This window comes from Colossoma macropomum, unplaced genomic scaffold, assembly GCF_904425465.1.
Source record: "Colossoma macropomum unplaced genomic scaffold, Colossoma_macropomum, whole genome shotgun sequence".
In the NCBI taxonomy this organism is placed as follows: Eukaryota; Metazoa; Chordata; class Actinopteri; order Characiformes; family Serrasalmidae; genus Colossoma; species Colossoma macropomum.
In genome coordinates, this window is record NW_023494795.1 from 28,847,160 (window position 1) to 28,874,337 (window position 27,178).

The 27,178-nt window shown below is 39.3% G+C and overlaps 1 protein-coding gene across 1 annotated transcript in view; it reads left to right on the forward strand.

Annotated features, from left to right (window-relative positions):
• nkain2 (sodium/potassium transporting ATPase interacting 2) overlaps positions 1-27,178 on the forward strand; it is a 249,044-nt gene that overhangs the window by 57,361 nt on the left and 164,505 nt on the right. Inside the window, exon 2 of the mRNA XM_036582117.1 lies at positions 26,859-26,996. Within this exon, the coding sequence (XP_036438010.1) occupies positions 26,859-26,996 (138 nt within the window). The remainder of the gene's footprint in view (positions 1-26,858; positions 26,997-27,178) is intronic.

The following is a 27,178-nucleotide window of genomic DNA, read 5'->3' on the forward strand; positions in this document are numbered from 1 at the left end:
CAGAACTAGTCTACAAATCCTGCTTGCATTGTTGCAGCACGCCCCCAAAGCGGCCAGCGGTTGGCAGGGGAAGAAATTTGCTTGCTCTAAAATGCAGCATTAACTTACACAGTACATTTCTACTGCATATTTTCAACATATGCAAATGAAATGAAACTCCATCCTTCAAAAAGAGGATTTTTTGTTTCTTTCAGCAGTTGCAGTAAAACAATCCTGAAATTTGGGGTTGCTGCACCCCCATCAGCGCTCATACCGCCCATGTCCCTACTTGTACCTGTTTGTGACCTTCCATGCTTAAGCTAATACATTCATCCTTTTCAATTTTAAGCGTTTAACTACCCGCATTTGGTCGAGCACTGCATATTTGTCAATTGTTCCAAAATATGAATCACTGAAAAAAGTGGCTGTATAGGTGTTGAGGCTTTGATTGGCGTTCAGTCATGAATGAACTCCCTCTCTTTCTCCTCATGGTCCCCAGTATCTCTCCTTTTCAGACCTAAACAGATGTGAAGCACAGCTCTGGTTTATCTCCCTTCAGAAACAGCTCTATAATGGGGAGGCGTGCAGCATTTGGATTGATGCTAAAGTGATGATTTGGAAGTTAACTCTTTTTCATATGTCAATCATCCATTTCCTTTGTATACGGAGATGGAATGACTCATCTCTACATTTCCTCCACCTTAAGTGAACCTCAGGAACAACTGTAGAAGATAATAGGTGTAGAATTAAAGATAGGCTCTGTGCTCTGAGCAGACAGTTGAGATCTTCATTGAGCATTATGGAAATAGGCTAAGCACTGGTTTTGATCCATCCTATATGCATCTCAGGCCTCATGCTTGTATGAAGCTGGCTCTACATCATGACACTTTCATGCAACTTTAGCCTGCTAGCACCAGTGCACCAGATCGCTCTGTGTATTATGAGTCAGAACTACAATCCAATTTGTTTCCCCCTTTTTCTTCTTCCTCACAGTTAAACAGACATCCATTAACTATTATGGATACTAGAGTTTCAGAATTAGCCAGAATACACATCTCTTTTTGTCACTGAAAAAAAGTGGTTTAGAAACCCACAAGCCATCCTTACTTACCACAGCAGCTGCAAATTGTAGTGTTAGTGTTAGCTCATTAGCTCATCTGAAGGCAGCCTCTGTTCCTTAGGCTTTATCTGACAGCAAGCCCTACTGTCTTTAGCCCACAGTGGCCAAAAGATATTCCTTGTTAGTTTTGAGTAACAGAACATATTTTCTTATGTACACCATTGTGTGCTGCTATTTTGTTCTTCATGAAGAACTATATGTTAACATCAGCCAAAACCTTTTTTTCCCTTGGCAATTAACTGACTATGCATTCATAAATAGGCCAACACCGTGGAAAAACAAATTTCTCCTGTTTTTTTGGAAATGAAGGAGTTTGGATTAAGATGTAAACACTGTTTAAGTTTTAAAACATATCATTCACTCTCCAGTCCATATACTCCGAACATGGAAACTAAGCTGAAAAAACAGCCTGTTTAGAATGAATTGTTTCTGTGATGTCACGAAAACGAATTTACATATATCCACCTATTCAGCCTGCAGTAGCTGAGCCCCGCCCATTTGTGCAGAAGTTATAAGGAGTGTTTCAACTCTGAGTGCTTTTTGAGTGAGGCACATTACAGGGTAGCCAACCAAAACTGAGCTCATTTATGTATATCAGTCTTAAAGGCACAATAACAAAACCAGCTTGTTTGATTCCAGAGGTTGAAAAATTGTCATGTAAAAATAAATTATGACCGTTTTTGGTACATAAATGTACACGTTTTAAGTGGACCTCATAGGAAAGACTAAAACACAAGAAAAATGAAGGATGTTGGCCTTTATAACGAATTTAATAAAATATTTTTTTTGTGTAAAATATTTCCATAAATGGCTTAAATTATGCTTTTCTCTGCAGTTCTACATTAAACATGCTTAGTCAGAAATGTATGTAGTTTATTTTTATCCCTAACTGCAGATGCCTCACTCGAATCCCAGATTAAGTGAAAGAATACTAAGATAAGTTTCAATATCCATGTATTCGAATAACTACCCCCACCCTAAACAAGCACGCACATGGAATCTCATCCACGTTGAATGGATCAGGCCTTCTCGATCAACATATGTTCTTCCCCAGAGGGGGCCTGTCACTGGGGAGCTTGTGTGCTTGTGGCAGCTTGACCTCAGTAATACTCTGGCTGTTGAACATGCCTGAGTTGTGCAGGGAGATTTACATAAGAAGTATGGAGCCATCTCATGCATATTCACGCCGTTTGGCCCACTGCACTCATCTCCTTGACCCGAAAGATATTCAGCGCTAGAGTTACACTCAAAGGAATAACACGTCATTGTGTAAGCAGAGGCTGATGTCACATTTATGCATTATTGTGTTCCTTCCTGGACTAAGCCCAGTGGTCTCTGAAGTGGGCTGACAGATAGACAATTGGAACATGAGTGTGGAAATGCAGTTGACCTGCCTTTGCTGAGATCAGGACAGAACCTTCCGTTCCCAACAATTATGGCCATTTTACTAATAAGATTGAAGCACCATTGAAAGTTAGCCTTTTGCCTGAAGTGGAAGCAGCACTGAGTGATATTGATAAAATTCAATAGTTTCCAAATGTATCACAGTATTAGATGATATTAAAGTTAGCATTAATAAAGTTAAAGGGGACGTCCACCAATTTTTCTGCATTTCTGCATAATTCAGTCATTGAGATGTAAACAAAGCCATTCAGAGTGGTTTGATGTGAAATGGGAAATGGGAAATGTTTGAGGCCAGAACATTCTCAAAACTATCATAAAAGAATGTTTTAGACATCAGGCAATGTATTCATAACCATGTCATGTAATAACTTTAGCTCTGAGAGGCGTTAAACGTTTTGGACGTCTGGTTCCTATCACCACCACTGTTAATTCTGACTCTTAAGCTTCTTCAGCATGGAGCATTTCATATCAAACCACTTTGAATGATGAGTGGCTTTATTTTATATATACAGAGTTTGACTGTTTTGAACCGTCCTTCATGTCTTAAGTGCATAACGAATATAAAACAATAGGGATGTGCCATTTTGTAGAATAGATGTAATTATTGTTATCTATCAGTACTACAACTAAGAACCAACATGACAGTTTGATAACGATATCACTGTACAGAGATTGACGACACGTCGCCCGTCTCTAAATGTAAAAACATGTGCAAGCAGTGTTTGTAGTTTTTCTGCATTATTTAAATTAGCAAATTATTTTTTTCATAGTATGTTTTCCCTGTGAGCTTCCTGCTACATTTTCTTTGAAATGCAGTGTTATGAAAACACTTTAGAGTCATTACCACAACATATGCAGTATTCATTTCATTGTGTGAGTTTCTGCCTCACCAATGCAACTTGTTTTGCACCACCATATGTGCAGTTTGAAAGAATAGTTCATGGAAAAATGCTCTAAGCCTTCACTTCCATGAAGAAGAGGGAAAAAACGTGTTGAAGAGCAGATGCATGGTAGATTGAATATACATGCTGGAACTGGTGGAAGTAAACCGATTACAGTCAGGCTCATTATGGCGGAAAGCATGAAGCAGATTCACCTGCTACGTCTGTCTTACACCAGCAGCCTTATGCATGTATTGAAAGTGAAGGCCAAGAAAGTAGGAGGTGACTGCTTTCACTTTGGGACTTGAATATATTTTCCCCAGTGACAGTGTTTTTTCACATATTCATATAATTAAATCATAGTTTTGCTTTACTATTTTTACTGTTTTGATCTTTTTTAAAACTAAGTTTCTTCCCAATTTAGCCATGTCCAGTTCTCCCAGCTAGTTAGGTCTCCCTCTATCAGACGATTCTACCAAGATGGGAGGCTAAAGGTTAGCACACGCTCCCTTTGGCAAAAGGGAATTAGCACCACATCTTTTTAAACTTCCACCAATCCGACATCATTGGACAGCTTAACGTGCTTGGAGGAGAATGTTAACTGATAATTCTGTTACATCAGAACTGTTAATAAACCCATGGGTTAATATGCCCATGTTGGCTAGCCTCACGCTGAGTGATGGGGGACAGGATGACCATCAGAGACAGAGATAGGACAGTTATGCTCTCTTGGACTCCTGGCTACGCATGGCTGTGGCATCACCGGGGATCGAACGCCCCGACCATAGGTTGCACCACTCTGGAGCCCAGTAGTTTCACTATTTAATAACCATTACAGAGCTAAAAAAAAGGACAAAAGAAATCTGACCTTTCAACATGAGGAAACAATTAGCTGGCTGGCTAAATTACCTGTGCTAAATAGCTATGGTTTCTTCATTTCATTTTTTCGAACAAAAGAATGTTAGCTCTTTATTAAAGCTAAAGCTATTGCTTTTATGTTCTTGTGAGTGTCTGTCAATTAGCTAACTTATCTGATGTAAGCTAATATTCAAGCTAAGCTAAAGGCTTAGTTTATGTAGCCAGTCAGGGAATGAAATCTTGAATGTTGGACCTTTTTTCTGCAAGGCAAATATTATCTTTACTCAACTCAGAATAATTATTTGAAAAATTGACCTGTAAACAACTTATTTACTTTCACTTGAGTATTTTTTTGTTAATCCTTTTACTTTTTTACTAATAATTAGCTATCTGGCTAACTTCTCGGCTACCAGTGGCATCGCCAGGGATTGAACTTGCAATATCCTGAGAGTACAGCTTAGACGGTTGATTACAGAGCTAAAGATAAAAAAAAAGAAAATAGATAGAAAATTCAGTTTTCTTAGTGAAGACGCAGTTAGCTGGTTGGCTAATCTAAGCTAAATAGCCACTATGTTTTTTTGCTATTTCATTTGTCATTTTAGAACAAGCAACATGCCAATTATTTCTTAAACCTACAGCTATTGCTTATATCGCCGCTGTTGGAAGAAAACCTTGTATCTCCAAAATGGAGATACAAGGTTTTCTTCCGACAACAGTGATATATTCTGTTGTGAGTGTCTCTATTTAGCTAATGCAAGCTAATGTTCAAGCTAAGCTAATAGCTTAGCTTAGGTAGCCTGTATAGCAGTTATTAACTTAAAGAAGCGTAAAACGATTATTTGAATATTTTGCTCTGTAGACACTTTATTTACTCTTACTTTAATGCATTTCTTTGTTGCTACTTTTAGAGCTTTTTCTAGCTCTCTTTTCACTTGTTATCAATAGGACAGTACGACTGGGTATATTAACAGTGTAGTTGATTTCTTAGGCTACATCCAATAGTCTATGATAAGAAACAGCCATGTTCCCTTATTGTGTTATGAATGCTGGGATTTACGAATCCATATTTTGCTATGCTCCGTAGACCACTGATTTGGATCTACCAGAGTATCTGTGATGTTTCTGCTTTCAGTGATCTGATGCCTCAGATTAGCGAGGGACATGATGCTCTCTGCTGTGTGAGAGCACCTGTGCAGTATTTCATGCTTGGCCTCCTTTATTCATAATCAATAGTTTATTTTCAGAAATTTCCAGACGTCTCCCAGAGTGCTGAAGAAGCCGAAGCCAGAGACATAGAGAAAAGAAGCAGAGAGAGAGAGAGAGAGAGAGAATTCCATCCAGTCACACAGTCAGAGCCGTGAAGGAGCGTATTTGGGTGATAATTCTGTGCTGAACATTTTCGGCTGCCTTTATGCATCATTCTTGCCTCTTAAAGAGCAGCAAGAGAGTCGCCTGGTTTTTTGCAGCACTGGGACCTTATAGAGGCTGAAGGCCTGTTGAACGTTGCCTCTGGCCTGTAATGTCTCCCGTCTGAGCTCTTTCAACGAGCGGTATCATTGTTGTTTCAACAAAAAGGTTTAAAGTGTCACATGAATACTGTGAAATGAAAATATAACAAGCAATAATGAATCTGAAAATTAAGATCAAAGTTTATGGTCACCCAATTAGCAGCTACTCAATTGATATCCAGAGCTCAAGTGCTCTCTGACTTGTGTTTGATTATGGTGTCAAGGGCAGGTAGCTTCAAGGCTTCAAGGCTTTTTACATATCCACCTCACTAAGAAGTGACCAAACGCCTTTGCATCATTTGCTATTTGCTGGCCACTTTAGTAAGTACACTTACCCTTTATCTACACTCATTGTCCACTTTATCAGTCCATTATATACAGTCCTGTGCAGAAATCATAGACCCTTCATTTATTTCATTTGTAATCAAAATAGCCATTAAGTTATTCATTTTTCAGGAGATATTTCTAAGAAGATTAGATGTAAGATACTCCGCTTGCATAAGGACGGAGAAAGTTGAAGGAAGATAAGAAAATACAGAAGTTTCTAAAACCGGAGTTCAGAAAATGATGAAAAGATGGTAAAAATGGGACGCCTAACAATCGTGCAAGACCTGGTAGACCACCAAAACTGTCCCCATCAGATAAACAGCACCTAAAGCTTTCATCTTTGAGAGAGCAGAAAAAAATCAAGGTCCGCTCTTCCCTCAGATCTGAAAAAATTCGCAGATGTTTCTAGCCATCCTTCCACTGTGAGAAGACAACTCAACATTATGGGTCTGAAAGGATGTGTTGCTGTTCAAGAAGCCCTTACTGAAAAAAGGAGACAGACACATCAAACAAAGAAGCTGAACAGTGGACTGACCACCCCAGAGTCCAGACCTCAGCATCACTGAATGTTTCTTATTATATGGATTGTGAGAAGCAGAAAATGCTAAACCAACTTCTCAGAATGAACTTTAGAGGTGTGGAAAAATATCCCTGCAGATTTCTTGGGGACCTGTAAGTGAGTCTCCTCAAAAAGAAGGCTGTAATAAAGGTAAAGAGTGGAAACATTAAATACTGAAAATGTTCTTGTGTTTAATTGTTGAGGCTTCTGTGTAATTTGCTTGAGTAACTTGCATTTAATGGCTGATTTGAGTGGAAATTAAATGAAGGGTGGTCTCTTTCTCTGACTTTTGCACAGGCCTGTAGATGTAAATGTAAAAGCATAGCTTATCTGTCGCTGCACTGTTTGTGTTCATCATCCTCTAGTCCTTCATTAGTGGTCAGTTTCTGGTCACTGGACACTATTAGCTGGATGTTTTGGTTGGTGTACTATTCTCAGGCCAGCAGTAGTAAGTGGATGGTGTCGCACCTACTAAATTGGCCAGTGCGTGTATTTCTTCTTAGAGGCTGCATAAGGAAACACAGTAGAGCCCACATGTTGAGTTTACTGATACTTAAGGAGCTCTCAGAATTATTTTATGAATCATTCTTTGTGTTTAAATAGACCCAGTGCTAACTAAGTGCTAATTAAGGCATTAAATGAACATTTATTTTTTAATAATTTACCCAGATAATGCATATAATATTTACTATAAGCACTATAAAGAAGAATATATCCTCAGAAAGAAGAAAATTCATGATGCACCCCATAAGCCAAATTAAATGAAGGCACAGCTCCTCCATTATGTTCTTTAGCCCCACCATATCCATGTCGGAGAATGTTCCCCAGTGCTGCTCCTGCAGGTATCTTATGGCTTGAGGAAATAGAGTAAATGCCCACGCATGCATTGCTCATTCCCTCAGTTAGAAGCATAAGTGCTTGTCCTACAGAGGCAAAGACCACGATCAGATGAAAGGAAAGAAACTTTTACGCTGAGAAACCAGCGTCGATATGCAGGCTGGACAGAAGTGAGGAAGCAGAGAGAGGTTACTGATCATGGAAAAACGGCTAAGCTAATGATGAGTATAGCATCGACTCGCTAGTCCCCAGCAGCGTTGTTCTTATTCTAGTTCAAAGCTTTGTTTTTTCTGTTAACACTAAGATCACTTGTGTTAACACTTGCATGGTATGTATTGGGGGTGTGCATTTTGGTCATTTGGACAGCTTGAGTGCTCTTCAGAAGAAAACAAGCAAGCACTCAGATTCTTGTGGGCTGGGGTCACTCTCAGTGTGCTTATTATACACTAATAATTCTGCTGAACTTCGGCCCTTGAAGAAACTTTTCAGCAGCAAGACTTGGCTAACATTTTGGCTGTTAGCTGCATTGTTTTTTCAACGCTGCCAGCATTGTGCACATACTTAACAGTGAAAAAAGAATTCGATCCAAACGATTTCGCAATCACTGGACTGTTTTAAAGGCATTTTTAGTGGCTCCGGTCTTTACAACAGTTGTCGGTAACCAGCGGGGCTTCTGTGAAGTATTATTTATGTATATGGTTTATGGATTGTTCTACTTTATTTAGGCTATTCATTAATTTCCGAGATTTATCTTCATGCTTCGGCCTGCTCCCGCCTGCAGTGGGCTGGTTTCCCACCCACTCCCACGCGCAACACTGAACATTAGTCCGCATTAGTTCGCAAGATATTGTGGCGGGTCCCATAGGACTCAGCAGGAGTGCAGACCTCTACTGTAAAGTGTCTGTTCCTGGCCAGACCCTAACGCACTGTAACCAATGAGAAAAAATTGTAACTTTAAGAATGTAAATACATTTCTAGAAAGATTTTTTTTTGTTCTTTTGTGATATTTATTTGATGAGGTTATATTATTGGAAAAAATCAGGGTGGCAAATCCTTGAGTAATTGTACTGTAGTATTGTACTTAAGTTTAGACCTCTGATGTTGTGCGTTATTCTGTGTTAGACGTCAGGCCCACATTAGACACTGATAGTCTAAGCAGATTTCTCTATCGAAAAAATGAATGGCATTTCGGAGAATTACCACTGTTGCACCCTGTGGTAAACAAAACAACTCCAAAACTGATGCATTTTGTCTTATGTACATTTTCCCAAAGAATGTCACTGGATCCTTTGAATCATAAAAAAAAGTTCTCTTAGCCTCTAATATGGTCAACTACAAAATTATACCATGATTTGAAGACATAATGACCTATTATTTTGGAAGCTTTGTAGTTTACTGAAGTATTATTGAAAAAAATTATGATTGTATATAAAATTATAATTGTTATAATAGAGTTTTAGACCCTTAGTTTAAGTTTTAGCACATATGTTTTTGACAGTTGTATTAGCATACATACCTATGCAAGAGGCCATGTATATTGTTTTCTTGTCTTGCCAAAAACTTGCCTTAACATTTCCACAGATAGACAACATTAAATGTTTTTTTGTTTACTTTGTAGTTTTTTGCATCACTTTGTAGTCGTAATGCATCATTTGTATGTTCTTAAAGAATACAAAGTATTTGACGTGCTTCTTCATACCAGCAATGCTTTTGCTGTGTTCGCTGCTGAACCCCATTTCATCATGCAGAGAAATTGCTTGGTTGTTGTCTATGGAAAAATGATTAGAGGTTTTCATAGCGTTCCTGATGATGTTTGGCTTCATCAGCTGCTCTTACTCCCCAATTTGCATGTAGATATGGTTTATTAAACCACAGATTTGTTTTCTGTGAAGTTCCTATCTGCTGCAATATCAGCGTAAATGCAACATGACTCAATTTTCCCTAAATCAGAAAACATGCATTAATTCTTGTGGTGTCCACAAGAAGTCTGTGTGAGTTTGTGATCATCTGGTCCAAAATGCAGATTACAAAGAAGGATGCTTTTGAATTTACCCACAAACGCAGGATATCCGTCAGAGGCGTCACTCTACAGCAGCGAGAGAATAACAGTAGCCAGAAATATCTCTGACAGGCAACTGATGGAATATTACTCTGTCCATCTTACCTTTCTTATAATCCTAGAACACCCAGGAACTGAGCACCATGGCCAGCAAAGGCTGATATTTTACATGATTTGAATGGCGTTTTTCATGGTTTTACATAAAGTTTTAGTCATGTGTCGATAAAGTAGTCATCAATGTTAATAATTAGCGCTGTTACTTATGAAGAATCACTTGCTCATGCCCATCCACCGATATATTGGTCGGCTGATAATATCAGCCGATATTGTCAACCCGTGGATTTATCAGTATTGGTAGAAATGACACAGATAATGTGACACCTTATAACACACAAAAATGCATGTGAAGAGAACTAATGACAAATTAGAGATAATTGACAGACACCAAATAACCCATAATTCTTGCTGCAATATTTTTGGTACGGTATCTATATAATAACATTGATGGACTATATTCTGGTGGTATGATGTGTATGATTTAAAAAACCAGAAGCAAACTAGATTTTTGTCTATGGAGGGGAGCAAGTCAACATTTACAAACGTGATTTTTTTTGTGTTTTAATAATATTTTTAATATGGATGTTGTGGATTGTTTGATACAAAGAATAGATGAAACAGACAGCAGTTGTCTGTTTCATCTCGACATGGCCATCTTTGTGGAGAGGTGTGAATAGTTTTGACAGTGGGGGGTTCTCACCCCCCCCGCTTCATTCCTCATTGCTCGCTAGCAGCTCAACACAGATTTAACATTTCACATACAGACAGACAACACTGTTCTAGTTAGTCTGATAACAGAGTTACAGGGAAAATGTTGTATCTGATTATATTAATTAAAAACATGAGTCAATTTCCATTCCTCCAGCAAAATGTCTACTAGGAGGCCTGGGGTAAGAGGCTACACAGAACTGGCCTTCACCAATATATGTTGTAAAGGAGCTATATTGCAAGTGGTGATTTTACTTTAATATGGATAATTAGAGATGTCATTAGTCCGATACCCAGCACTGTTTCTCCTCCTTCTCCCCTTTTATGTATTTTAGTATTTTATACTAATGGTAAGACCTTATTCTCTGTTCATATTGCTCTTGTTACTGTCTGCTGTCCGGTGTCAACCAGAGGTGGATGTGTTCCCCTTTTGGGGGAGTTTTTACTTGCTGATGTCACCATTGGCGATGCTCATGGGGGCTTTTACACTTTTTTCTGTAAAGCTGCTTTGTGACAATGTCTGTTGTAAAAAGCACTATATAAATAAACGTTGACTTGACTTCACTACTGGGCTGATGTGAGGAGAAAATGTTGGATATCGGAAGAAAATCTGCAAATCTGGTCTGATTCTGTAACAAATCTAGCCTGAAATATCACAGAATTGCTTGTAGTGCAACATAAAGCAAAGTAAAATAGGTTGTAATAACAGGAGCATATATTATACTAGAGCATATATTATACTAGAATTACAGTCCATTATTTTAGGCAGTCCAGTATTACATTGCCCTTGCAAGTAAAGTTCTTAAAGTAAAACTAACCTTTAAACTTTTTAAAGGGAAAAAAGTAAATATTAGTAAAAAATGAAAATATCAGTATATCAGATTCACTTCATACCAACAGCTGGCCTGGCTGCATTTCCACTCTGGTGGGATGAATGTTCAGTGCATTTACAGTAGAGTGGATACTGTACAGTCTTTTGTGGTCTGAAGTCTTGTTAACCTCCCCAGGGACTGCCTGATACTGATTCATTAGTAAAATGATTGTGGCACTTCTCGAAGTGGGCACCCTCCACATGTTGGCAGCTTCCATCCCTCTCAGTCAAGTGACATTTGAGTTTAGTGCTGGTTCTATTCCCAGATTAGGCCTGATCATCATTTTGGCCCCCAGGCTGCCACATTCTTTTCTGCCTCATTGAAATGCAAACGAATATTGAAAATGAATTATCTTCATTAACACAAAGACATATCTTGATGAGTTTTATTCAGTCGGGTCCCTCCCTGTCTCGGAGCCATCAGCAATATCGACATTTGGTTCCACCAGAACCTCTGTGTGGCAAACGAGTCTTTTGGCCTCAGGGGATTCTCTTTGGGTTATATTATTAATGAGGCTCCAATTTGGGTTCAGAGCAAAATCTTTTCCCCTCAGTTCCCCTCAAAGCTGTGTATTTGCTACAACTGTTTTTAACATTTTACAGATTACGGTATGCCGTACAGGGTCTGTTTGAGAGTATTTTACGGGCCCATATCCTACATTTTTACTGTTTTTTTCCTGCTTACAGTGCTTGTGTGGTTTTCTATAATATAAACAGTCATAATTTTCTTTTAGATGACTGTTTCCAACTTTCTTCATCCCTTAGAATCAAACAGGTTTTTGTTACTCTGCCTTTAAGACTGATGTATGTAAATGCGCTGTGTTCTGATTGGCTGCCATGTACTGCGACTTATTATCATTGCTTATCACTGAGAATGGATGGGTCTAAACTGCTTTGGACTGAACAGATCGGTAACTGTGTTGGTTTTTGTGACACAAAAAGGATGAATTTAAAATGCTAATGCTAAGCTTTCATTGCTCAGCTACATTATATAGCCAAAAGTATGTAAACATTCTGTTCTAATTATTGAGTTCAGGTGTTGTAGCCGTACTCATTGCTAACAACTGTATAAAATCAGGAATATGGCCATGCAATCTCCATAGACGAACACTGGCAGTAGTATGTGTCGTACTTTAAATGTGGCACTGTCAAAGGATGCCACCCTTACTACAAGTCAGTTTGTGAAATTTCTGCCCTGCTAGATCTGCCCTGGTCAACTGTAAGTGCTAATACTGTGAAATAGAAGCGTCTAGGTGCAGCAACAGCTCAGCCACGAAGCAGTAGAAAACTGAAACTCTGCCAAGCAGCTCCATATTAATACCTAAAGGTTTTGGAATAGGATGACCAGTAAGCTCATTGAGTTGTGATGGTTAGGTGTCCACATTATTTTGGACATATAGTGTACATTAGCTTCATAGCTCCAGTGCAAACTAAAGAAGCAAACTTCAGACACCAATCATGTTGTAGATGACTGACTACTTTGGGAGATTATTGTGTAAAGTGTGCTATCTTTAAATCACCAGCCGAGACCTAAAGCTTTGGTAAATTCGTTAGATCCTGTTTATCTGAATGCATTCAGTGGAATGTGTAAGCCAGGCAAACATCATTTTCATTCCGAGGAGCTACTTTCATTTTCTCAGAGAGATAAAGAGCACATCCTTTATTCCATTCTTCTCGAATTACGTTGACACCAACGTATGGTACATGTTTTATTTCAACTCCGTGGCTAGTATTTGTGCTGTATGGTGCACGTTAACGTGAGCAAATGCTTTTCCCATTGGTTTGCCGAAGCCTTGCTCTGGAAACAGGTCAAAGAGCAGGCGGGCGGAGGAACAAAAAGGCCCGGTGCGCCCAGTAGATAATGAACAGCATTTTTCATGCTTAGCTGTATGTTCTGACAGCAGCTGCATAGTCTCTCCGCGGAATAAAAAACCGTGTGCTTAAACACATCATTGTCTCCATCACATCACTTTGGGCGACGCTGGAAATCATCAGCGTGCCGCGTGACAAATAGTGCATTCAGTTCGGGATGTCCAACATGTGTCATCCGCCGTGGAGAGCGGAGGCCTGTCAGCCGTTACGCCGCGGCGCGAGCGGCCATGAAATCGCTGCGACAACGTTGGAGATGTAAATGACCTCATGCATTTTCAATAGGCCCTTATTAGCCACATGGAAACGCCGTTGCTTCCTTTCTCTGCTTTAGCGGCTTATTGTACGCAGTACAGTACAGCATCTACTTTTCTTAAGCTGTCTGCTTGAGGCCTGGCCTTCAAACGAGTGCGTGGAATTTGTCACTTTCGCTTAAAAGGTGTCCTTGGCGGAACACGGCAACGAGGCTGACATCAAAAGAGCGCATAATATTTGCTCGGTATGTTTAAAGAGTTCTGAATGATTTCTTTCTTTCTGGTTAAACACAAAAGATTACTGTCAGAACGTGTTTAGGATTTTCAAGAAGAAGTGCTTCTTATTCCTCACAGTGGTGAGCATAAGAAAAAGGATCAGACTTTGTGCTTCACCACAGAGAAGAGCATGAAAAGGCCTGCGAGTTTTGGACTGTTGTTAGTGGACTGAAGGAAACTGAATTGTAGGAAAAGTACAGAGGGTAGATCATGTGATACTAATGCACTGATATTACAAAGTGCACACCTTAAAGGGTCGATATGATGATAAAAACAATTTTCCTTGCTTTTTTTTCCAAAATAAGTGAGTTTTAAGAGGAAACTAAGCTAAAAACTAAAAAAAAAAAGCTGCTTTTGAATTTCCTGTGTTTGGGATGTCACAGCCATTATGCATAAACATATCGTAGTATACATCAGTTTGAACACTCAGGTTAAATTACATGTTTGGTTAGCTTTCTGAGTGAAAATAAGCTAAACACATTCTCTACAGGGAAATTATATTCAATTTTTTGTGCACAATTTCTATTTATTTACTTATATTAAATATGAAATATAAAATATAAAACATGCCAGAACTTTTATACAAGCTACATTTTATGTTTTGTTTTGTTCCTAATATGTTAAGTTCAGCAAGTAAACAGTGATTCTGCATTAAAATGGGCAGAAGTGTGTTCTTTTTAGAGGACATGTACTTTTCTTCGTTTTTACACTGGGCATCCAAAGTTTTGCATGTAACTGTACAGTCAGTCTTTCAACCTGGAGTAGTTCAGCTGCACCCATTCATGTTGAAGTGATGTGTAGTTTTGTTCTTGCAGACAGTCTGTTGCAGAGTTATTGTAGTGGAAGAGAAGATGAGTAAACTATGTGCTGTTCATGGCTGTCGGGAAGCAAATAGACTACAGCAGCCTTCCAAAGGCAGCACACATCTGAAAGTTGTGGCTTTCCTCTAAGGAACCTGTATATTTGAGTCTGAATTGAAAAGTTTGCTCTGTAGATTTCATCACGGACTGCTTTTTTTTGGCCATCCAGTCAGAACAGAAGTCATTTACATGTATCAGCCTAAAGGCACAGTAACAAAAACATCCTGTTTAATTCTAGGGGATAAAGAGGGGTTGGAAAATGGCCACATAAAGTTTTATTTTGTCTGGTTTTGGTTCATAAAACTACATAAGCATTGTAAATGGACTTCAGGAGGACAAACTGAACTATAAGGAAAGTCTCGAAAATGGTTCCTTTACTTGCTGCAGTGACAAAATTGTAGTGATTTAGGAGGTAAGCAGTTCTGCCTTTTTAGAAATACCCATTTCTTTCAGTCTAATGTTTTCTTGCATTTGAAAAGTTTTATATCTGATATAATGTCCCATAATTAGAGTATTTGTGAGGCATGTTTACTGGGTCGAGCTGAAAGCTGAAGTGACAAATGAGGCTTGTTACGTGGGCTTGAGGCTCAAAAAATAGACAGATGTGTGAAAACCTCTCCATCGAGTGCAACACTTGTATTTCACATGTACACCAGTGCTTTAATGGCTTCAGCAAGGTGTGTATGACACTTCTGAAAGACCCTGAAAAATCATCAGAGGAAGATTGATCGATGCTTAAGTGCATTCCTCTCAGACTGGGTCCTGTTTGGGCTGCTAGCGGAACCATGCTAGCTTCCTCCGGCCTTGTTTTCTGCTGGAAAGGAATGTTGCATCTTCAGCTAGCAAGGAACAAAGGAACTGTATTATTATGTGCATATCTTAAGGCCCTGGATGCCTGTCATGGCAGTCAGCGGTGAAGGATCCCAGTGGATCTAAACTGCCTACACCTTTCTACTCTTTCATCGTCCTGGCTAGATTTCTTCTCTTTCAACCTGCTTGCAAGATTCTTCCAAGGCTTTTGTACAGAATCTTTCCCTGTGATTTTCCGTGTCTGTTCAACTGCTTTTACTTCTGGATTCCCCTCTTTTCTTCTTTTTTTTTTTCACGGTCCCCTCTTATATCTGTTTTCTGTGTTTTAGTATTCACATCTTGTAAATATTACATTAAAGCGTGGGCCTGTGTTGAGGCATTCTCACTAACACAGCTCAGACAGGATACCAGACCAATGCACAGTTTAGTTCCTCATAAAATGGTCGACGAGCTAAAGATAGCTGTGCCTTTGAGTGTTTGAATGCGTTTCATTATTTACTGGTGCGGTTGTAGCTGCGAATTGGCTCGTGAGCAGCCCTCAGATTGTTTATTCACAAAGTAGAGTGTCTCCAAGAAATCTACATATTCATATTGACGCATAAATTTTGCATGAACGTTTCTTTGCCTTTTAGTGTTGTGGCGGCGGAAACGAGCGCTCGCAGAAACATGGCCGCGTTCTGCGCTCCACCTCGTTCTTGCTTAATCTAAATTGGGTTATTGCCTCATTTTTTTCCCACGCTAGATGGGAAACAATGCAACTCGTAGAAAAACAGTCCTTGCTGTGGTTATTGCCTGCCATCAAGGTCTCTCAGAAACAGCCTGCGTAAAACAATGTTGTGTAGGGAGCGACTGGCTTCTTTAGAGCTTCCATGAGTGTTTGAAGGAAAGAGACACAATAGTCAAAGGACATTCAGTACAAGCCAGACAAACAAAGCCTTTGTGCTTGAGATGTTTTGTGTGGTGGCTTGCAGACTGCCAAGAGTTAGCCACAACACAGGCCCACTGAGGAGAGCCAGCAAAGCAGTAGCGGGAAATTTGGGATTTTCATAAACTCTCTGGTAGAGATGGCACGATCCCCTTTTCTCTTTTTCAGTATTGGTACTGAGACTGATACATTTGCTGAAACAGATACACATCTAACATTTTTTCTTTTATGTTCTTTTGCCCTCTAATTTGATCAAAGTACCTGAACGTTAAGTAGCCTATCAGTTAATCTGACATTTTTGTTTTCATAGGTCTGGGCTGCCCAACATGTGGCCCACAGGCTGCCCAGTGAAGAGTTTGATTTGGCCAACAAGATAGTTATTCTAACCCCACAGCAGAGTTTATTCTATTTTAAATAAAAAAAAACTTGATTCAAAAAATACTGTCCCTCATTTTCATATCACTACCAACACAGAAAGAGTTTTAGTGCCTAGGTGGAGCCTTATTTTAGCCACACCCCTGGAAGTGAGACTGCATCCCTGTCCCTCATGGTCACATGATAAGCAGTTAGATGCCATTGTTTTAAAGTGTCTGAAAATCAGTTTGTTACATTAAGAACTGTCACCACCAAAACACATTTTTTGTAATTACTTTCGTAATTACATAGTAATTTTGTAGTTGTATTGCCCACCCCTGAATGAAATGCCCGGATTGCAGCTTTGAAAGTTTTCATATTCCACTTTAATAATAGTTCCACACTGCAGATAGACCACTTTGTTAACCTTTGAAAATGCTCATCATTGCTGCAGGTTATGTAAAAAAAACAGTGTTAACAGATATACTTTGCGATAATGAGAATTTGGTCAATTACATTGGAAAATATTACTAAAAATGAATTTAAAGTCAGTTAATTCAGCACCAAATAAATCAACCTTAATTTTGAATTATTTAACCAGACATCATTGCTTGTATAAATAGACTAAATATTGCACAGTGTATTTTTTCAGGCTGGCTCCCAGTATTTGTTATGCTTGTGAGAATAATCCAATCGGAGCTGATTGTTTCTTTTTTATCTCAGATATCCGATCCATCAGCCTGGTGGGTATCGGATCGATGCCATATCTCTGGCACAGCAGCGCGCACTTACTTTCGTAAACGACCCCATGACAAAGATCTCCGTGCTCTGTATTATTACTCAGGATAAAGCAGGATGATGCATTTTAATTGCATTGACCATTTAGTGCCTTTTGGATTTTGTTTGCTGTTGCACTCTCGTCTTTGTGGAGCACCATTTAGATGGCTGGCAGGAGCAGAGTGGAGTTGGATTACTGATGGACAGTGGAAACAGGCCAAGATGCGTCCCTTTCTCTGTGTCGCTCTCCTGCTCTCTCTCTCTCTCTCTCTACTCTCTCTCTCTCTCTCTCTCTTTCACCCATTCTCCTCCCTCATTAGGCTGTGTTCATTCTGTAGCTAATGCTGTGTTGCTGTGCGGTGGCAGAGCCGGGTACACTATTGCTAGCTCGGCCTCGTTTGAATGCAGCATGGAGCATGCTCTCTATTCAGCCTGCCACGGCTGATTGATTGGCTTTTGTCTCACTGATTAGAGGCAGCTCGTGTCTCCACACACCAAAATAAATATAGGAATGGAGAGAGAGGGAGAGGGACCCTTAGCTTTATCACACAGAGAATAAACTTTCATCTCAATCAGGGACCGAAAGCTGGAGTGCGCACTTCACTGAAATCAACTCCGATACCATGCACTGCATCTTCAGTAATGAGATGCTGAGCTCCCTCAGCCAAGCAATAATCAGCACAGCATAAGAAAATGGAAAATATGATGACTGAACTGCTTTGTTTACACAGGCCGTGTATGTAATTGTTTTAGAATATTTAATAGTTGCTGCATAGTCAAGCTGGCTTTCTTTCCATAGCTGACCGTTCGCCTTAGGCTGGCTTTGCACGGTGAAACCTAGTTGCCACTAGTTGCATGGTGTGAGTTGCCTCCAATGTAATTTGTGTGCAAATTGAGTTATACCAAGCAATTCAAAAACAGAGTAAAACAGAGTGCAACACATTTGGATTCATACACTCGTTAGCTAAATTAGCAGCTCCTGTTTTTGATGCCTTGTGCTGTTCTCACTATAAAGTCATCTGTGAATATTATATATTGTTATTTACATATTTTCAGTATTTTTATGTCTTTGTATATAAACAGTTTTAACCAAGTAGTTGTAATTGCAGTCTAACAGTAAAACATTCAAGCGTTCAGATGTTTGCAAGGCTTGTGTTATGATCTGTTAAGGTTTTAATAGAAATAGTAATAAGCTAAAGATATATGAAACTATTATTTATAAGGCACTTTCTATGGGGAGGTGGCTGTCCCAAACACTAGCCCTTACATTCACAATTAACATTTTTATTGTTTTTTTTATTGTTTCTTTTAAAGTGAAGTTTGGCAGATGTTTCGTATCGCTTTCACACATAAAGAAATACTCAGTCTCCCTGTCTCTCCTGGCACATCAGCACCAGATTGTTATTAGTACAAAACCGCTGAAAAGGCTGTGCAAGAAACTGTGTTTATTTAGAAGAAAGAACCAGACAGACTTGGAGGAAACTGTCTGTTTTGTTGAAGAAGAGCTCCAGGCAGTGCTCGTCTACATGGCTATCGGTGGCTAAATCTCTGTGCCATTCAAAGAGGGTATGTAGCTTCACAGAAGACAATGAGATGATAATCAAAATGATCGATCCCGAAGGAGTGAGTGAAACTCCAGCGCACTGGGTGTCTTCATCGTCGCCACTACAGCAACTGAGGCCCCAATGCTTTATGGCAGCCCCCCTACAGTTAGCCTACTTTATCCTCGAAATATCGCAAGTTTATTCTTGTCACTTACGACTTTATCATAGAAATATTATGACTTTATTGTAGAAATAGTACGACTTTATTCTCAAAGTCTATTTTATTTTAAACAGTGACCCTAAAATGCTTTTGTAAGGTTTATCATGTTTATCATATTAAATAAAAAAAGCTAAATGCTGTCCTATGTTTTCATGTCACTACTAAAACATGGAGTTCCAGTCTGCAGGCGGAGCCTTATTCTAGCCACACCTCTGCATTTTAGAGCAAGAAGTGTGACTGTGCATCTCTGTCCCTCATGGTTACATGGTAAGCAGTTAGATCCCATTGTTTTGAAGTAAACGTGTCCCAAAGTCTGAAAAAATCAGTGTGTAACATTAAGAATTGTTGCATATTTTCTGGCTTGCTAGTCCTCTATTGGATAGCATTTTAAGTTATGCTCAAAATTAGCTAAAATTGTCGCTACTGAAACAGTTAGTACCAAAACACTCACCGCTGAAATGTTTGGTAAAGTTTCTGTAACGCTGTGATTGTTTAACTAGTGATACAGTGGAATGTTCACGTATCTAAGTTCCTTTGCTATATATTTGGCTTTTAACCTGCTCTGTGTTTGTTAAGCCTTTGAAAATGAATATTTAAGAAGCTGTTACGGTTATAGCCTTATACCTCTTCCCTTCTGTAATCATTTTCACCCTTTGAATCTCAAATGAGTCTGAGCTCTGTGGAAAAAAATCAGGGTCATCAAGAGGAGGAAGTCTAGCTATGGCAATCATGCTAACAGCAGGCCAATGAATTTAAAACAGCTGTTAGTGTTAGCTGGCTAGTTAACGCAGCTGGTTACTGAAACGTTAACTTTGAGAGACTCAGCATTTTTGTCATGGCTCAGATAACATTACCTGACAAAATGAAAAACTACCAACTTTGAGTCAGTAGAGGTCGGGGGAGGCGGGGGTCTCCTTTTCAACCGCCAACTAAACCATCTTCTGTGTTATGTTTCTCTCTACTAATCCAGTGAAATGAGTCATTTGGAATGTGTCAGTCGACATGATCATGTGATGCGTCATTGGTTATTTTATGAAACTTGTCTTGCAAAGTTGAGTTGCTTGAGTTTCAGATGAGTGGCATAATGCTTTTCTGTATGCAACTCAGGTGCAGTTTAGTTTATGTAAGTTTCAAGCAATTAAAGTTGCATGGAAGTTTCACTGTGTAAAAGCCAGCCTTATGAACAGTACTCTGCAGCTTTCCAGTGACGTCGCCTTGGCGGCAGTTTGAAAAGATGCGGTTCACAGGTCCCTGAGGAAGCCTGTACTAGCTTTCGCCCTTCTAGCACTGGTGGTATTGTGTGATTGGGGGAGTCCTAACTAGTGAGTAGAATTGGATATGACTAAATTGGAGAGAATAAAATTGGGAAAAATGAAAAAAAGAACTCAAACTATGCTTTATTTATGTTTTCATGACCACTATATTTTAAATATAGGGTGTCAAACAATGCCATACCAGGCTCATATGACTAAAACCAAAAATATGTCCGAGATGTTGTTTTTCATTGCAAGCGCTAAGTTGTATAGCAAAAGGATTGTATTTTAAAACTTTAAATTTTAGTACATTATAGCTTGCTCTGTCCCTTTTTCCATGAGAATCATAGCTCACTATATTCAAACACACTGAGATACTTCAAAATTAATTTGAAAAGGGGTATTCCACCAACTTCTCAAAATGTCAAATTAATTTAGTTGGTTGAGATGTAAGCAAAGTCATTTAGGAGTGGTTTGATGTGAGATGGTTCATTGCTCTAGAAACCTACCAACTCAGATTTCTTCACAGTGGTGGTGATAGGAACCAGGGGTCACAATGTCTACAACACAAATATAAATTCACAGTGAGCCTACATGTGTGTTCTGAGCTTTGATTTGTGAAGTTGATGATAGTAAAATAGTTATAAACCTGAATCAGTAAGTTTTCTTTGGGGACTATTTAGCCTTACAGCACCCTGCATATTCCCCCTCCACCACAAACTGAAAAAGGCCAAAAGCTTATCTCAGAACTATGATAGAACAACATCTCGGGCATCAGACAGCGTATTCATAATTATTTCATTTTTTAACTTTCTGTGAGGGAGCGTTTAGAGACGTAAACTCTTCAGACGTCTTGACGTCACAGACAATTGTGACTTGGTAAGTTTCTCTAGAATGGAACATTTCACACCACTCTGGATGGCTTTGTTTATATCTCTATGATTTAACTTTTTTGGTGATAAATATACAATATACATCACAATATTTAGTTTTTCTTAGAGTTAGTAAGTTGGAACAGATAAGATAGAACATGTAGTGCCACATTTAAAAAAAATACTATAATATTAAACCAAAAAAACAACTACAATGATATTTGTACTAAATCCAATTAAACAGGCCTAGTTATGCTCACTTTGTAATGAAATGTGTAATTACTCAATGTTCTTTAACTACTGACGATATTCATCACATGCTCAGAAAAGCGTATTGTGACAATGTATCATGATGATGATAAATTATCATCGTATTGCCCACTCTTAGATGGGATTCCCGTTTATACTGACAGTTTAAAATTGTGGTTCCAGTGACTTTAGTCCTCCACTGCATCACTAACACAGCATTTTGAATAAAATCTTCATCAGTACTCTGAGGGTTTGGTTGCGCATTTCTAGGCTTTCATTGTTTGCAATTAGTTTTTGTATTTTTTTCAGATCAAACTGTCACCTCTGTTCTGCCCAGTAACAAATTTGGCTCTCATATTTATTCATCTAATTACTCATGTATACATAATTACCTGATAAATCTGTCACTTTCTGTGCAGCTGCACCACAAAGCTGTTATAGCAATGTAGATAAAAAGGGCCTCAGGGGTCACATTAGTGAGGGGAGGGAGGCGCATCTCGCCTCCAGCTAAAACCTACAGTCTTTATCAGAAAAGCCTTGTAGCTTTTTACCCTTTACCTGCACTGTACTGCTCTATTAAAGGGCCCATAACATGGAAAAAACAAATGTTCCTTAATTTTTTTTGGATAAGTTTAATTTAGCATATAAACACTGTTAAAGCTGCAAAACGTACCATTCACTCCCCAGTTCTTACAGTCCATATATGAAAACTAAGCTGCAAAAACAGCCCATTTAAAATTCACTGTTTCTGTGATGTCACAAAATCCAACACATTTACATGTGCCCAATTATTCAGCCTACAGCAGTTCATTCTTTATGCGAGCCAATTATTTCATATCTAACATCCTCTGAAATTGACTCTGTGGACATTAACTAGATGAAAGGAGGTCTCTGATGTTTGCACAGTACTGTATGTCCAAAAGTATCCAGACAGCCCTTCTAATTAGTGAATCCAGCTATTTTAAGGTGGACCCATTGCCGTACAGGTGTTTTGTTGCACACACTGCTTGTATAACCTTCATAAAAAAGCGTTGTCTATTAGAATGCTTTGGTTTGCACATAAGCCTAAGGTCACCATTCCCAGTGCCGAACGTCAGCTAGAAGGGTATAAAGACCCCCAGCTTTGGGCTGGTCAGTACCTGACCTCACTAATGCTCTTCTGATTGAATGCAATCAAATCCTCATGGCAATGTTCCAACATTCTTTCAGAAGAAACACTGGATGATGAGGTGAAGTTTAGGACACAGTGCTTGTATGGATTATTTTTATTTTTATTCGTTTTACATATTTGTTGCAAGGAATGCAGAATGTAGTAGTATGAGGCTCTTCTAATGAAGAGAAATATTTGTATTAGTATTTTTTTCTTTAATTGGTATATTTTTAGTCCGTCTGAATTTGCAGATCTGGTTTTAGTTAGGTTTTTTTTTTAAGCATGCTTCTCCAAATGCAGTGAAAAAGCTGATGTGGGCTAATTATCGTGTTTTATTTTTCTTTTGTGCTGCGCTACAAAAACACCTAACAATGCCTCTGAGAGGACAGTCTTAAGGCATGTGTCACACCAGGCAGGAAAATCTTTTGCTAATAAAGGTTTCTCGGCGTTGTGAAGTGTCTGGCTCCGTCAGTGCTCCTGGGCCTCTGCTTCTCGGGCTGAGCTGATTTTTGTTGATAACGGGAGGAATCTGTTACGGAAACAGATGGTAAAACATCAGTCATCTTTTAAGCCTTCTGCTTTATGAAATGATTAGTGAGAGAGCATGGAAAGGAGCCAAGTCGAAGAGAAGAAAAAGCAGGATTCAGGTGAGCAGAGAGGCAAAACGAAGAAGAGAAAGTGCTCCGTAAACACAGTGAAAAAGTCGAGCCAGAGCCAGAGGCTTTTTCAGAGGTGCCACCGAATGCTGCAAGGTTAGGCAAAACATTGCACCGTATCGGAAAAGGAGGAGAAACTACGCTGCCGAATAACTTGTCGTCTAGACTGCGCAGCGAGAGTGAGAAAATGTCTTAATTAGCGATATTCTTCTTAATCACTTTGCCTGTGTGAGGCATGCCGGTGGTGCACTGTGTCAGCAGAGCGGTGTTTATTATGATGGAGGACACGGAGTATGTGAGTGTGGGACACAAACGCTTGCCAGATGTACGCTAGCAGTGGCACAAAGGAGACGTCCAGACAACAGAAGACATGTCCCAGTGGGGAGGTCAGCAGCTGGTCAGCACCTGACCCCAGACAGGACACGCTGATTAATAGAACCTACAGCACAGGCTGATGATGACAAATTTCTGGCATGAAGTATTGTTTGCTAACCTAGAGGTTATCTGTAGACTTGTTTTTCTCACTGGGTGAGCAGTAAGTGCGGCTATATTAACGTCTCAATGTGACTCACCGCGTTTGACATTGAAGCTGCAGCACAGCTATTCCAAGCACTGTGGGGGGAAAGTAAACAGGAGTGAATGTTAAGATACTTGCAAATATAGTACAGTATTCATGCGTTCATGTAACATTAGGGCTGCACAATATATCATTAATTAATCATTAACTATGCCTCACTATTGATTCACCATGTTTTACCTTGTTTATGTAATTATTTTGGGTAATGATGGAAGTTCCAAGACAGTCTAAACTACACTGAACTTGTCCAGTGGTAGCTATTAACAGGGTATGTATGTGATTTGCAATTATTTTGGGTAAAATAGGGGCCAGTACAAAAACAGTATAACTAAACTACACTGAAATACTGTTCTAGAAATTAAGATGAAAGGATCAAGTAAAATATCTCACAATTGGATGTTTATTTGCAGTAAAAGGTGGTGAGTACGAACATACAGTACTGTGCAAAAGTGAAGTAAAAGCAGCCATTAAGTTAAAGGTATTCATTTTTCTGCATCAACACAAAATCTGAAAACAAATTTAAGAGAAAATTACATAAAAACCTCAATAACTAAATATAATATCATTTTCAGTATTTAGTACTTTTATTACAGCTTCCCTTCTTTTCAGGAGACTCACTTTCAGTTTTCCAAAAGAATCTGCAGGAATATTTTTCCAAACCTCCAAAGTTCGGTCCTAGAAGTTGGTTGCATCTTCAGCTTCTCACGATCCGAGCAGAGATGCCAGATAGCGTTTTAAAGTGAGGGTGCTAAAGTTTTAGGCAGCATTATACATGACGTGAATGGTGATGTGAAATGATTTGCTTTTTTGCTTTTTTAAATTATGTACATCAAACAGAACGTGTCGTGCTGTAATGTGACGCAAGACCACACTATCTACACACAACTGACATGTCAGACCTCTGATACACACACTGCTTTCTGATCTCACTCTTTCTGAACGAACTTTATGCAAAGGTGTTGAGCGACTTCCAGGCAGATTGTTGATGCGTGGTGCAGTAACCAACTGTATCACTCCCACAGTTACGCAGTGAGATTTAACACTGAAACGCACACAGAGTGAGAGAAATAATGGTTGATAAAAACAAATACATGTATTTAAAGAGCTGGACATTATGTTTTTAAGTTAAAAAAACTATTAGGCTGCTTTGGGGCTGAGAAATGGCCTACAGCTCTGCACACTTTCTCTCTTTGCACCTCAGCCTGCTTTGTGTTTTATCTCCCAAAGCGGCTAACAGTTCCTGAGCAAATTGGCCGGCTGTAATAAAAATACAGCGTTAATTCAAACAGTGCAAGGCTGCTGTACATCTTGAAAATGTATAAATTAAACAACTCCACAAATCCAAACTCCACTCTACAACAGGCACACATGCTCACATACGTCTTTATTACGTTCAAATTAGTTTAAAGTTTAGATTTTTAGATCTTTCAGCAGTTGACAGGTAAAAATCCTGAAATCTGGGAGGTAAAGGGGACTTTTTAAATGGATTTTTTTACATATTTTCCTTAAATTTTTCTGTTCCTCAGGCAAGTGGTTCATCGTCAGTCACCTCAGAAAAATGAACAACTGGGAATTAAGTACATAAAACGTGGTCTCAGTCTTCACACTAAATCTCACTGTTTCACTGTCAGAAGTTTAAGCAGGAAATAAAGACAAAGTAAAAGTCTCTGAAAGTAAAGCGTGTGGATCCAGTAAAACCACATTAAGAATGCTTTCTTTTACAGTCCATATTTAGCTTCTGGGTAGCAGGCAAGACACTACATAAGAGTCCTGTGTCTTCAGGAGTCTTTGTATTAACTTTTTTACACCAAAGTTACCTAGAGATATTTGCAATTTGCTTTCCTGCACAAATATGTAATATTACAATTTACAGTACATACATTTAGTGTATCTTTGTACCTACCACCTTTTTACACTTAATGATTATGCATTTAGGAGATACTTTCCTAGATCCCTTATGGGCATATTATCTAGAACCTGGTAAACATTTCAGTGTAAATAAGACTGTCTGGCTACTTGCTATCATTTTACCAAAAGCAATTACATGGTACTTTGGAGATTGTGTCACACACCAGTTAATTTCTAGAATTTGTTTGAGATTACAATGTAATTTAACTATGATATTGTCTAGATATGAATTGCCTAGTACTTGGAGTTTGTACCTCACACTTACCTGATCAATACATAGAACCTATGGGACTATAAAAGTAAGTGTTACTGTAGTAAACAGCAATATACTGACAATATGAGTGTTTTGTTCGTACAGCATCACCCTAGTTAACCTCTAGCCAGTATTTATATGTAGTGCTCACTAGCACTACCCTTCATCTACAGCCGACTCAAAGGAAAGTGATTAAACTTCCCGGTGTGGTCAACAGTCCAGCTCCACTAAATTTGCTATTTCATTTTCACAAAGAGCTTTGAGATCCAGGATCAATTCAAGTGCTAGCAGGCCCGAGGAACGCAGGTGGGGCCTTGGGAGCCATTAGCATTAGCTGCATGAGGCCAGGTCGGTACAGCTCCATTGGGAATAAAGCCTGATCCCTTCCTCTTCCCCAGCCTTTGAAGTGCCATTGCTTGTTGTATCAGCGCTGGCGTCATACCCAATCAGCCGCTGCTCCGACTGTGGCGTGCGGAGCAGGGAAACTGGCCTTGCCAGCTTTAATTTCCCAACTGTCTGTGCTCTTGTGGGAGGGAGGCGGGATTGACTCCAGAGATCCCGGCCCAATTAAGCAGGTGTACGATGGGGGTAGACTGCAGAGTGCAGAGCAAAAGCCATGCGTGTGGCCCGCAGACACGGCGCCTCAGCGTGCCTTCTAGCACACAACGGAAAATTCATCAGCTCACAACTCTCTGAGGGCGGCTCCTTAGACTAATCTAAAAGCAAATGCGATGTGACTGCAGCTATACATGTGCTTCATTCCAATAAAAAAGCCTGAGGGCTATGGTGTGGCTTCCTCTGTATAGGTTTTGTATCTGTGTTTTCTTCATCTTTGCCGGTTGGTTAATTCACTTGTGTTTAATCTCTTCTGTTTCTGTTACAGATTAGCATCTTGGAACGGCAAATATTTGATTTCCTTGGTTACCAGTGGGCACCGATTCTTACAAACTTCATCCACATCATCACAGTGATCCTGGGGCTCTTTGGGACGGTGCAGTTCAGGCCACGATATGTAACCGGGGTGAGTTTTGCATAATATTAATAATTCCATATTCCTGCTCCACATGTACTCTCTGTAGTCTATGCCACTTTATTTTGCTCTTTTCTTGTGCTTAGACCACTGATAGCAAATCAAGTCGTCAAGAATCTTAAGAAAATGAACAACGTCAGGCTTTTGTGTAGGCATCAGTGTGTCCTGCGTGC